Below are 12,771 nucleotides of genomic sequence, written 5' to 3'. Positions count from 1 at the left end.
TGTGTAGGTAGGTGTGTAGTTGTGTATGTAGGTAGGTGTGTTGTTGTGTATGTAGGTAGGTAGTTGTGTAGGTAGGTGTATAGGTGTGTAAGTAGGTAGGTGTGTAGGTAGGTAGGTAGGTGTGTAGGTGTGGAGGTAGTTGGTGTGTAGGTGTGTAGATAGGTTTGTGGGTGTGTTGGGAGGTAGGTGTGTAGGTAGGTAGGTATGTAGATGTGTAGGTAGGTGTGTACATGTTTAGGTATGTAGGTGCGTAGGTAGGTAGGTAGGTATGTGTGTAGGTATGTAGGTAGGTGTGTAGGTAGGGGTCTAGGTGTGTAGGTAGGTAGGTAGGTGTGTAGGTAGGGGTCTAGGTGTGTAGGTGTGTACGTAGGTAGGTGTGTAGGTAGGTGTGTAGGTAGGTAGGTATGTAGGTAGGTGTGTAGATGTGTAGGTAGGAAGGTGTGTAGGTGTAAAGGTAGGAAGGTGTGTAGGTAGGTAGGTGTGTAGGTGTGTGTGTAGGTAGGTAAGAGAATAGGTTTGTAGGTAGGTGTGTAGGTATGTTGGTAGGTAGGTGTGTAGGATGGTAGGTGTATTGGAAGGTAGGTGTGTTGGTAGGTAGCTGTGTAGGTAGGTAGGTAGGTGTGTATGTAGGTAGGTAGTTGTGTAGGTAGGTGTATCGGTGTGTAGGTAGGTAGGTGTGTAGGTAGGTAGGTAGTTGTGTAGGTAGGTGTATCGGTGTGTAGGTAGGTAGGTGTGTAGGTAGGTAGGTGTGTAGGTAGGTGTGTGGGTAGGTGTGAAGGTAGGTAGGTGTGTAGGTAGTTAGGTGTGTAGATGTGTAGGTAGGTAGTTGTGTAGGTAGGCAGATAGGTGTGTTGGTAGGTGTGTAGGTAAGTAAGTGTGTAGGTGTATGTGTAGGTAGGTAGGTAGGTGTGTAGGTGTGTGTGTAGGTAGGTGTGTAGGTGTAGGTAGGTGTGTAGATGTGTAAGTAGGTAGGTGTGTAGGTAGGTGTGTGGGTGTGTAGGTAGGTAGGTAGGTAGGTGTGTAGGTAGGTAGGTAGGTGTGTAGGTAGGTGTGAAGGTAAATAGGTGTGTAAGTAGGTAGGTGTGTAAGTGTGTGTGTAGGTAGATAGGTGTGTAGGTAGGTAGGTGTGTAGATGTGTAGGTAGGTAGGTGTGTAGGTAGGCAGATAGGTGTGTTGGTACGTGTGTAGGTAGGTGTGTAGGTGTAGGTAGGTCTGTAGGTGTGTAGGTAGGTAAGTGTGTAGGTAGGTGTGTAGATGTGTAGTTGTAGGTAGATGTGTAGGTGTGTAGGTAGGTAGGTGTGTAGATGTGTGTGTAGGTAGGTGTGTAGGTAGGTAGGAGAATAGGTTTGTAGGTATGTTGGTACGTAGGTGTGTAGGATGGTAGGTGTGTTGGAAGGTAGGTGTGTTGGTGTGTAGGATGGTAGGTGTATTGGAAGGTAGGTGTGTTGGTAGTTAAGTGTGTAGGTGTGTAGGGAGGTGTGTAGTTGTGTATGTAGGTAGGTAGTTGTGTAGGTAGGTGTATAGGTGTGTAAGTAGGTAGGTAGGTGTGTAGGTAGGTGTGTAGGTAGGTAGGTAGGTGTGTAGGTAGGTGTGTAGGTAGGTAGGTAGGTGTGTAGGTAGGTAGGTGTGTCGGTGCGTAGGTAGGTAGGTGCGTAGGTAAGTAGATGTTTAGGTGTGTAGGTAGGTAGGTGTGTAGGTGTGTAGGTAGGCAGGTGTGTAGGTAGCCAGGTAGGTGTGTTGGTAGGTGTGTAGGTAGGTAGGTAGGTGTTTAGTTGTGTAGGTAGGTAGGTGTGTAGGTAGATGTGTAGGTAGGTAGGTGTGCAGGTGTGTGTGTAGGTAGGTCTGTAGGTGTAGGTAGGTAGGTGTGTAGGTAGGTAGGTGTGTAGGTGTGTCAGTAGGTAGGTAGGTGTGTAGGTGTGTCAGTAGGTAGGTAGATGTGTAGGTAGGTGTCTAGGTGTGTAGGAAGGTGTGTAGGTAGGTAGGTGTGTAGGTGTGTGTGTAGGTAGGTGTGTAGGTAGGTAGGTGTGTAGTTGTGTAGGTAGATAGGTGAATAGGTTTGTAGGTAGGTGTGTAGGTATGTTGGTAGGTAGGTAGGTAGGTAGGTAGGTAGGTAGGTAGGTGTGTAGGTGTGTAGGTAGGTAGGTGTGTGTGTAGGTAGGTGTGTAGGTAGGTAGGAGAATAGGTGTGTAGGTAGGTGTGTAGGTATGTTGGTAGGTAGGTCTGTAGGAAGGTAGGTGTGTTGGAAGGTACGCGTGTTGGTAGGTAGGTGTGTAGGTGTGTAGGTAGGTGTGTAGTTGTGTATGTAGGTAGGTAGTTGTGTAGGTAGGTGTATAGGTGTGTAAGTAGGTAGGTGTGTAGGTAGGTAGGAGAATAGGTTTGTAGGTAGGTGTGTAGGTATGTTGGTAGGTAGGTCTGTAGGAAGGTAGGTATGTTGGAAGGTGTGTAGGTGTGTAGGTAGGTGTGTAGGTGTAGGTAGGTGTGTAGGTAGGTAGGTGCTAAGGTGTGTCGGTAGGTAGGTAGGTGTCTAGTTGTGTAGGATCGTGTGTAGGTAGGTGTGTAGGTAGGTAGGTAGGTATGTAGTTAGGTAGGTGTGTAAGTAGGTAGGTGTGTAGGTGTGTGTGTAGGTAGGTAGGTAGGTAGGTGTGTAGATATGTAGGTACGTAGGTGTGTAGGTAGGCAGATAGGTGTGTAGGTAGGTGTGTAGGTGTGTAGGTAGGTGTGTAGGTGTGTGTGTGTGGGTAGGTCTGTAGGTGTGTGTGTATGTAGGTGTGTAGGTGTAGGCAGGTCTGTAGGTGTGTAGGTAGGTAAGTGTGTAGGTAGGTGTGTAGATGTGTAGTTGTAGGTAGGTGTGTAGGTTTGTAGGTAGGTGTATAGGTAGGTGTGTAGGTAGGTAGGTGTGTAGGTAGGTGTGTAGGTGTAAAGGTAGGAAGGTGTGTAGGTGTGTAGGTAGGTAGGTGTGTAGGTGTGTAGGTAGGTAGGTAGGTGTGTAGGTAGGTGTGAAGGTAGGTAGGTGTGTAAGTAGGTAGGTGTGTAGGTGTGTGTGTAGGTAGGTAGATGTGTAGGTAGGTAGGTGTGTAGATGTGTAGGTAGGTAGGTGTGTAGGTAGGCAGATAGGTGTGTTGGTAGGTGTGTAGGTAAGTAAGTGTGTAGGTGTGTGTGTAGTTGTGTAGGTAGGTGTGTAGGTGTGTGTGTAGGTAGGTGTGTAGATGTGTAGGTAGGTCTGTAGGTAGGTAAGTGTGTAGGTAGGTGTGTAGATGTGTAGTTGTAGGTAGATGTGTAGGTGTGTAGGTAGGTAGGTGTGTAGGTGTGTGTGTAGGTAGGTGTGTAGGTAGGTAGGAGAATAGGTTTGTAGGTAGGTGCGTAGGTATGTTGGTAGGTAGGTGTGTAGTATGGTAGGTGTGTTGGAAGGTAGGTGTGTAGGTAGGTGTGTAGTTGTGTATTTAGGTAGGTAGGTGTGTAGGTAGGTGTATAGGTGTGTAGGTAGGTAGGTAGGTAGGTGTGTATGTGTGTAGGTATGTGTGTAGGTAGGTAGGTGTGTAGGTAGGTGTGTATGTGTGTAGGTAGGTAGGAAGATGTGTAGGTAGGTTGGTAGGTGTGTAGGTGCATAGGTAGGTAGGTGTGTAGGTAAGTAGATGTTTAGGTGTGTAGGTAGGTAGGTGTATAGGTAGGTAGGTGTGCAGGTGTGTGTGTAGGTAGGTCTGTAGGTGCAGGTAGGTAGGTGTGTAGGTAGGTGTGTAGGTAGGTGTGTAGGTAGGTAGGTGTGTAGGTGTGTCAGTAGGTAGGTAGCTGTGTAGGTAGGTGTCTAGGTGTGTAGGAAGTTGTGTAGGTAGGTAGGTGTGTAGGTGTGTGTGTAGGTAGGTGAATAGGTTTGTAGGTAGGTGTGTAGGTATGTTGGTAGGTAGGTGTGTAGGTAGGTAGGTGTGTAGTTGTGTAGGTATGTAGGTAGGTAGGTGTGTAGGTAGGTAGGTGTGTAGGTGTGTAGGTAGGTAGGTGTGTAGGTGTGTGTGTAGGTAGGTAGGTGTGTAGGTAGGTGTGTAGTTGTGTATGTAGGTAGGTAGTTGTGTAGGTAGGTGTATAGGTGTGCAGGTAGGTAGGTGTGTAGGTAGGTAGGTGTGTAGGTAGGTGTGTAGGTGTATAGGTAGGTGTGTAGGTAGGTAGGTAGGTAGGTAGGTGTTTAGGTGTGTAGGTAGGTAGGTGTTTAGGTGTGTTGGTAGGTAGGTGTGTAGGTAGGTAGATGTTTAGGTGTGTAGGTAGGTAGGTAGGTGTGTAGGTAGGTAGGTGTTAAGGTGTGTCGGTAGGTAGGTAGGTAGGTGTCTAGTTGTGTAGGAAGGTGTGTAGGTAGGTGTGTAGGTAGGTGTGTAGTTAGGTAGGTGTGTAGGTACGTGTGTAGGTGTGTAGGTAGGTGTGTAGGTAGGTAGGTAGGTGTCTAGTTGTGTAGGAAGGTGTGTAGGTAGGTAGGTAGGTAGGTAGGTGTGTAGTTAGGTAGGTGTGTAGGTAGGTAGGTGTTTAGGTACGTGTGTAGGTAGGTAGGTGTGTAGGTAGGTGTGTAGGTAGGTGTGTAGTTAGGTAGGTGTGTAGGTAGGTAGGTGTGTAGGTACGTGTGTAGGTGTGCAGGTGTGTAGGTAGGTAGGTAGGTAGGTGTTAAGGTGTGTCGGTAGGTAGGTAGGTGTTAAGGTGTGTCGGTAGGTAGGTAGGTAGGTGTCTAGTTGTGTAGGAAGGTGTGTAGGTAGGTGTGTAGGTAGGTGTGTAGTTAGGTAGGTGTGTAGGTACGTGTGTAGGTGTGTAGGTAGGTGTCTAGTTGTGTAGGAAGGTGTGTAGGTAGGTAGGTAGGTAGGTGTGTAGTTAGGTAGGTGTGTAGGTAGGTAGGTAGGTAGGTGTGTAGTTAGGTAGGTGTGTAGGTAGGTAGGTGTTTAGGTACGTGTGTAGGTAGGTAGGTGTGTAGGTAGGTGTGTAGGTAGGTAGGTAGGTAGGTGTGTAGTTAGGTAGGTGTGTAGGTAGGTAGGTGTGTAGGTACGTGTGTAGGTGTGCAGGTGTGTAGGTAGGTAGGTGTGTAGGTACGTGTGTAGGTACGTGTGTAGGTGGGTAGGTAGGTAGGTGTGTAGGTAGGTGTGTAGGTAGGTGCGTAGGTAGGTGTGTAGGTGCGTAGGTAGGTAGGTGTGTAGGTAGGTGTGTGTGTAGGTAGGTAGGTAGGTGTGTAGGTAGGTGTGTGTGTAGGTAGGTAGGTTTGTGTGTAGGTAGGTGTGTAGGTTGGTAGGTAGGTGTATAGGTGTGTATGTAGTTGTGTAGGTAGGTAGGTGTGTACGTGTGTGTGTAGGTACATAGGTGTGTGTGTAGGTAGGTGTGTAGGTAGGTAGGTGTGTAGGTCGGTCAGTCAGTCAGTCTGTCTGTCTGTCTCTCTCTCTCTCACACACACACACACACACACACACGCACACACACAGAGATAGAAATTAATTCACTTTCTGGAATGTGGTCTGAAAATGTCTAGATAGTTGTGACCGTTACTCATTTAAACTGACTCAAGTCAGATGGTTACTACATTAACAATGAAACCTATGATTTGATTGCCTGTATAAAGATCTGAGGGATCTTTATGCTCAGAGAGATTAATGCTCATCTGAGGGGCAAACTGCCCAAAAAATAGAAATAAAAGATTACAATATGTACAATGAGGTGTTTTTTTTTTTTTTTAATGCAATCGTTTTATTTAAAACAAAAAATGTATTATATAACAAAATGTGCAAACCAACCAATAATAAAAAAAAATCATCACCAGTGCTATTGATTAGTGCTATTAAAGGCACATGTGTTTGGTCCATTAGACCTTCAGATTATTAAAGGCAGCTTAACCGCATAACATTCTCTTAAGAGTACTTGAAATTATCAATTATGTACAAGAACTATCTAAGCAAATTTTTATTATAATTTTTTTTTTTTTTTTTTTTTTTTTTTAAACAGAGAAAACCTTTTAAATAGCTTTCAAAAAAAAAAGTAGTAGTAGTAAACTTCCAAAATCGAAAGAAGGCAGCACTGTAATTATTCTTACAAACATTAATCAAAAACAATACAAGCAGACGAGTGCAAAAGCCCCCCATTGTTCCAGATCTCCTTGGTAAAGGCGAAAAAAACCAACCGAATCGGGATCTTAACGCACATGCTCCAGTAACTATACGGTGTAAAAACAGAAAAAGACAAAAATCAAAAGTGATTCAATCTCTCAATTTACATTAAACAGACATCAATGTGGGGTGATGAATTATACCCCTGGCTAATAATGGTATAAAAGTTTCCAGTATGATTCATACTCTGGGTGTTTATGATGTCAGATTGGGAAAACAGAAGGGGGAAGCATTGCGATAAGGAGAGACTTGAATATTGATACGAGTTCAGGTCAAGGTGCAGCGTGTGGAGAGCACAGAGTGAGTGTTGTGAGAGCGGTTGTTGCTGTTTAATTAGTGGCAATGCTCTGGAGTGTTACCATGGAAGGAAAGACAGTTGTGCCAAAGTTCACGGAAGAATGAGGCTTTTCTTAATAATTCAGAATCTGAACATCAAACAGGTCACACACTCCCTCGTTGTCATCCAGGTTGAAATTGTAATCCACACCGTGGTTGGGCGAGAGGCGCAACAGGGGGAAGACTGCAGAAATGAAAACAAAATTAGTGCAGGGGCAACTGTGCAAACAAAGAGACTCGTCCATGACCGTTGTGAGGAATTACTGGCAGGGATTCAGGTGAGCCTCCTCTAAGGTTTTATGCAATTCCTTCAGTCCTTAAGTAAACAAATAATCTCTCTTTCATTCCCATTTCAATTCATAAAATGGACACGTGATCAGAATTGCTCATTTGAGCGCCATGGAGCTTTGAATAAAAACACAACAGATCACACAAACGCTCCGATTCAAACGTATGGAACGGAACTCACCATCAGATGACATGAGCTCATCTATGAGATCAGCAACACCTTTAAAAAGACATAAATGCAATTTGTAAGTCGAACAACAACAACAAAAAATTGAGATTATGTAAGACTACACACCAGTCAGGATGAACATATTGCTCCTCCTTACCCTCTCTCTCCTCCTTCATTTGGTCCACAGTGTTGAGTCGGAGCAGATTTCCCACATCCAGCATGGACTGCATATCCTGTCCTCCCAGATCACCTTCTGGCTGTGCTGAAGTCTCTGCTTCGACAACTGGCTCTCGCATCAACAAGCACTGACTGCCAGGGGATTCAGAGTGGCACTCTGCAAAGCAGAAAGTTGTAAACACAACGAATGAATAAAAAGTCTGAAAACAGTCGGTTTGTTTTTCCTCGCCGTGCTTGAACACGTCTTTACAACATGTTCATCATCAGTCTCAGATTATCCAGAGTATTAGCGGTTACGATCGAAACGATAACGTTATAATAAACGAGCGCGTTACTATAAACCTAACGTTTGTTCACGTTACAGATGCGACTACGGTCCGAGTCGTGCCGTCATACAAAAATAACACACTTTCTGACCAATCGGATTTGAGAACTCGGTGTAGAAATGGTTATAAAACCTTGAGATCTGTAAATAGCCTATACATCTGTGTATCAATGAGTTGACTATACCCATATGAACATCAGGTGGAGTGGACAAGGGAGTGAGCTGGTGCCCAGGCACGGGGCTCTTGAGCTGGGTGTGCTCCAAATCACGGGAAGAGATGGGGTATTTCTGCAGGCTGGCAGGAGTGCTGGGTGGAGTAGGCATGGTACAAATATCATCCAGGGGCGGTACAGAGAAGACGACGGGAGTGGAGCCACAAGCCTCTCTGTTGATCAGCAGCACATGGATGGGAGTCGAGCGGCTCCGCAGGTTCACCTGGTATCTCTTCTGGCCTTTCTGAGACTGAAATGATACATATAAACTGAATACAAAGTGTAAAAGATGAACCAGTTAAAACGTGTTTTCTAACTAACTAACCGCCTGATCCACAGGGTCCGCTTATCTTCCCTGACTAAGAGAGAAGAGTTCAGACTGTATATTTCACATATTTATTAACTACTGTGGCTGAACAGCTAAACGTACTAGTGGGTGCCATTTTCTATACAATTGTGGTTTTTGTTTTAGTGAGAGAAACCTTGAAGCAATTATTCTTGGTCTGTTGTCTGGTACATCCAAAAGCCTCGAATTACATCTCAAGATTCACTGCCAGTCTCTTGTTGTAGTTTTTTGTTTTGGACACCATATTCGATCACACAGGCTCAGTTCAATACTACCGACCTACAGTAAGTAACTATTGAAACGCAACGTTACACATACATACCACATCTGGCACGGGGACTTCCAGCTGCGTCCCTGCAGGTGCCATTACTGCCAGGAGGGTGTCTCCGCTGAACACGTCACATATGTCCTCATGAGTCACATAATTATATGTATGCAAAGTAAAGGAATATAGAAAGGGAAACCTTTCTATTCGTCAAAATCAAACCTTGATTCTGGTTTAAAAAAAAAAAAAAAAAAAAAAAAAAACAAACACATCTTAATATCTTAAAAACTAAATCTAGATCCAAGGAAAGAGAACTGCTGCTGGGGCAAGGTGCCAAAAAAAAAAAAACCTGGTAGGAGACTGGAAAAACTGGACTCTCTTCATAACAGCCACTGTTCAGCGCCTATAATTATCTGCACTTTTAAAAAACGGTGGTGCGGAGATTACAATGGACTTCTATGGTTTTCAGGCCTCTTACAGTGAAATTCCACACTTGCACTAGTGTAAAAAAAAAAAAAAAAGATTTAGCCTAGACAAAATCAACAGCTGTGATCCTGAGTTAACGAGAGCGCGCGAGAGAGAGAGGAAGCAGGCGAGACCTTTAATCTGCAAATGAGGACGGCGAGAACATGCAAACTACGCACACACAGGGCCACAGTGGGAATCGAACCCCCGACCCTGGAGGTGTGAGGCGAACGCGATAACAACGTGCGCCCATCCTAATGTTCTATTATCAATTAATTCTTACTGTGTCACATGACCTCAAGTTACATATTGTGCAATATTTGGTTTCTCGCATCATTTGCGTCAACGTTCCTGGACTGTATACTTGTGTAATTTGTACCCCTAGGTACTGCACTGGAGGGTCCATATTTATCTCAACTACATATCTTGCATTAGTTCTGAAAGGAACACCCATGTTAGGTAGCAACTGCAACAAGTTGGCTGTTTTACCTAGCTATATGCTGAGATTATTTTTTATTTGCCCTACTTGTAAGTCATTTTAGATTGATGTTTGGAGGGGGGGGGACCTTTTTTTCCAGAACAGGGGAAATATCATCTGTATCATATACAGTATGTAGTGCAAAAATAAAGGAATTTGAAATTCAGTTTTAAGTATCATGAGTCGTTACTACTTTGATAGCAGAATATTCATCCAAAACGTTATCTGGGCTTCCATACTTTTCTACACTTTGCCGAACATGCGGAAAAACCCTAACGTGTTTGTGTAAACGTTGCTGTTTCTAAATGCAAGAAGAAGGGGGGAAAAAAATAAATAACTCAAAAGGATATCTGCTGCTGTTGGGGTCTTCCTGTAGGTGTTTGACGCTTTGTTGCAGACATGCTTTCTGCATATCCAGCTCCCTTTCTTGCCTCTCCAGCTCAGATATCTGAGCTTTCAGAAGTTCCACGTGCTCTAGGATCTCCTGAGGCTGGCAGCCTGAACTCTCTCCCCTAACACACACAAAAACAAACAAACCACAAAGCTGTTATTTTTGTTTTGTTTTTTTAAAAAAAAACAGTGTTTCTTCCATTTTCTTTTCAAACAGATCATATAACAACAATGAAGTTAGAGAACGGTCGGCGTTTTTCCCCCCACTCACGTCCATCGGATGGTGTTTTTCGTCTTTTTCTCAATGAGCCCGATCCCTTCGAGGACGTTCGTGATGTCGTAAATCCTTCTCTTCTGTCTGACGGCCAGGCTCTCCGCAGCCTGAAGAGCAGGAGCACAGAAACCGGTTCACATTTCACTAACAGACGCAGCTGGCAGGACAAGAGCCCCTGGTGTGAACATTACTGTGGGATTAGTGATTAGGTTTAGAGGTAATCGAAGACAAAAGCAGGAGGAAGGGACAGGAACGGGGACACACCAGGAAATACTTCCTTATGACTCTGAGGACTTTTATACCTTAAAATGATGGTTCTTGCTGGTGTAACTACATTTTTAACGCAAAAACACACACACACACCTGCGTTTTACTGGTGTTGCACCATGCACAATTGCATTAACAAGTGTGTAGATAGTTTGCACTAATCTAGTCTAAAGTGACCTAAAGGTCAAAAAACCTTCAGATTAAAATAACATTTCACATGAAAATGAATCATATGAAAATGAATCATGTGAAAATGAATCAAATGTAAGTGAATCATATGAAAATGAATAAATAATTTAAAATATAGATTAAAATAACATTATGTTAAGCACTTAGCAAATCACAACAGTGCTTTAAAAGCTTTCACTCAAGTATGAGACACACAGGAGGGGACTAGCATTATATTTGATATCTATAAGTAAGTGACACTCTAAAACATAAAGAAATAATAAGTGGTTTTAATGATGTGACGCTGTTTTTATGTGTGTGTGTGTGTGTGTGTGTGTGTGTGTCTCAAGCTACTACTGACAGACTCCTTCACCTCACCTCAGGCTGTTCATTCATTCATTCATTCATTCACTCACAGCCTCACCGGTTACCTCACTCCCGAGCAACACAAGAAGAAAAACTTTTTAAAAAATAAATAAATAAATAAATAAATAAATACATTTACCACTTTTAAATCGAGGATGCCGTCTTTGGTCTCTTGAAGCAATGTGACGAATTTGATAGCGAGGAGTCCCAAACTCTTCTCGTGGCGACTGGACCCGTTCGGAACCGTGTGCGAAAGGCTCGAGTTGCTCGACTCAGCCATAGTACCATACTACACAACGCGGTCCGTTCTCAAAACAAACAAACACACACACACCAGTCAATCTTCACTCAGAGGAAACACTTATATCGTTAGACTACACCTTTGAAAACGGGGAAACTCACATTCATGATTTTTTTTTTACCCCCGTTTTACCTCAGAGAAACACCAGAGATCTGGATTTTTTTAAATGAACGGAAATGACGTCAGGTTACCTCAGCAACCAGCAGCAGGTTTCATCGGTTGCTCTTTCACGAAAAGAACGAAACATAACGTCATTTTAAACACATTTATTACATTTTTAAAGTTTACCAGAGTGTACTTTAAATAATATAGACATTATACCTGTATTACTAAAACCACATGAAACATGTATAAATATATACATTAAAAAATATCCCTCTAAAAGAGGACCTGAGGTGGGGGAAAAAAGAACAAAACAATACACCTAGCTTTTTAGGCGTCCATGATAAGGAGTCACTTGGAGAGCTGAACATCAGCATAACACGATATTGTTCATAAATATTGTTAAAATTCTATAAGTTCTATAAGTTTTGGATATAAGCTCAGTCAAAACACTATTGCTGCAAGTTAAGCTGTAGTTTTTAAAACAATTTGCAGAACTGAAAACTAGCAATATGTGCAAAGAAAACAACACAGACAGAACAATAAAAATAGAACTGAAATTTCCCTTGTGGCTCGGGTGGTACCCTCAATCAAGGGTGAATCTTTGGAGTATTTAATATGGAAACATGAATATAGTGTACCTTTAAAATGATTTGATGTACAACCCCAGTTCCAAAATAGTTGGGACACTGTGTGAAATGTAAATAGATACAGAATGCAATGATTTGCAAATATTATAAACCCATATGTTATTCACACCAGAACATAGAAAACGTATCAAATGTTTCAACTGAGGAAATGTACCGTTTTAAGAAATAAATAAGGTCATTTTGAATTTCATGGCCACAGAATGTCTAAAACAGTTGGGATGGGGGCAACAAAAGTCTGGAAAAGTAAGTGTTAGAAAAAAGAAACAGCTGGAGGTTAATTGGGAACAGGTCAGTAAGATGATTGGGTATAAAAAGAGTATCTTAGAGAGGCAGGGTCTTTCTGAAGTAAAGTTGGGCAGAGGTTCACCAATCTGTGAAAAACTGCGTCTACAACTTGTGGAACGATTTCAGAATAATGTTCAATGTAAAATTGTGACGACTATGAATATCTCATCATCTACAGTACGTAATATCATCAAAAGATCCCGAGAATCTGGAGAAATCTCTGTTCGCAAGGGGCAAGGGTGAAAATCAATATTGCATGCCTTGTGATCTTCGGGCTCTCAGGCGGCGCGGCGTTAAAAACAGGCATGATTCTGTAATGGAAATCACTGCATGGGCTCAGAAACACCTCCAGAACTCATTGTCTATGAACACAGTTCGCCGTGCCATCCACAAACGCTGGTTAAAGCTCTATCACGCAAAGAAGAAGCCGTATGTGAACATGATTCAGAAACGCCGCAGTCTTCTCTGGGCCAAAGCTCATTTAAAATGGACTGAGCCAAAGTGGAAAACTGTACTGTGGTCAGACGAATCAAAATTTGAAATTCTTTTTGGAAACTACGAACGCCACGCCCTCTAGACTAAAGAGGAGAGGGACCATCTGGCTTTTTATCAGTGCTCAGTTCAAAAGCCTGCATCTCTGATTGTATGGGGTGCATTAGTGCCTATGGAATGGGCAGCTTGCACATCTGGAAAGGCACCATCAATGCTGAAAGGTATATACAGGTTTTAGAGCAACATCTGCTCCCATCCAGATTCTGTCCCATCTTTACTTCTGAGAGACTCCGCCT

At 43.2% G+C, this 12,771-nt stretch overlaps 1 protein-coding gene across 2 annotated transcripts; it reads right to left on the bottom strand.

Annotated features, from left to right (window-relative positions):
- Nucleotides 1–5,940: 5,940 nt before the first annotated feature.
- On the bottom strand, nt 5,941–11,119 carry e2f5 (E2F transcription factor 5). Of its 2 annotated transcripts, none has more exons than XM_053628135.1 (9): nt 11,048–11,119; nt 10,785–10,953; nt 9,842–9,951; nt 9,531–9,692; nt 8,295–8,403; nt 7,600–7,876; nt 7,070–7,246; nt 6,925–6,963; nt 5,941–6,639 (listed from the first exon to the last, which is right to left on the bottom strand). In XM_053628135.1, the coding sequence occupies exons 2-9, from the start codon at nt 10,923–10,925 to the stop codon at nt 6,530–6,532; spliced, it is 1,125 nt and encodes a 374-aa protein (XP_053484110.1). In that variant the 5' UTR covers nt 10,926–10,953; nt 11,048–11,119; the 3' UTR covers nt 5,941–6,529. The 2 variants fall into 2 exon arrangements, with proteins under 2 accessions (XP_053484110.1, XP_053484109.1); XM_053628134.1 differs by having other exon boundaries at nt 10,785–10,934; nt 11,048–11,065.
- Nucleotides 11,120–12,771: the final 1,652 nt, after the last annotated feature.

This window comes from Ictalurus furcatus, chromosome 7 (assembly GCF_023375685.1).
Source record: "Ictalurus furcatus strain D&B chromosome 7, Billie_1.0, whole genome shotgun sequence".
Lineage (NCBI taxonomy): Eukaryota > Metazoa > Chordata > Actinopteri > Siluriformes > Ictaluridae > Ictalurus > Ictalurus furcatus.
Note: the sequence above shows the minus strand (reverse complement) of the source record. Positions and strands in the feature narration are given on the sequence as shown.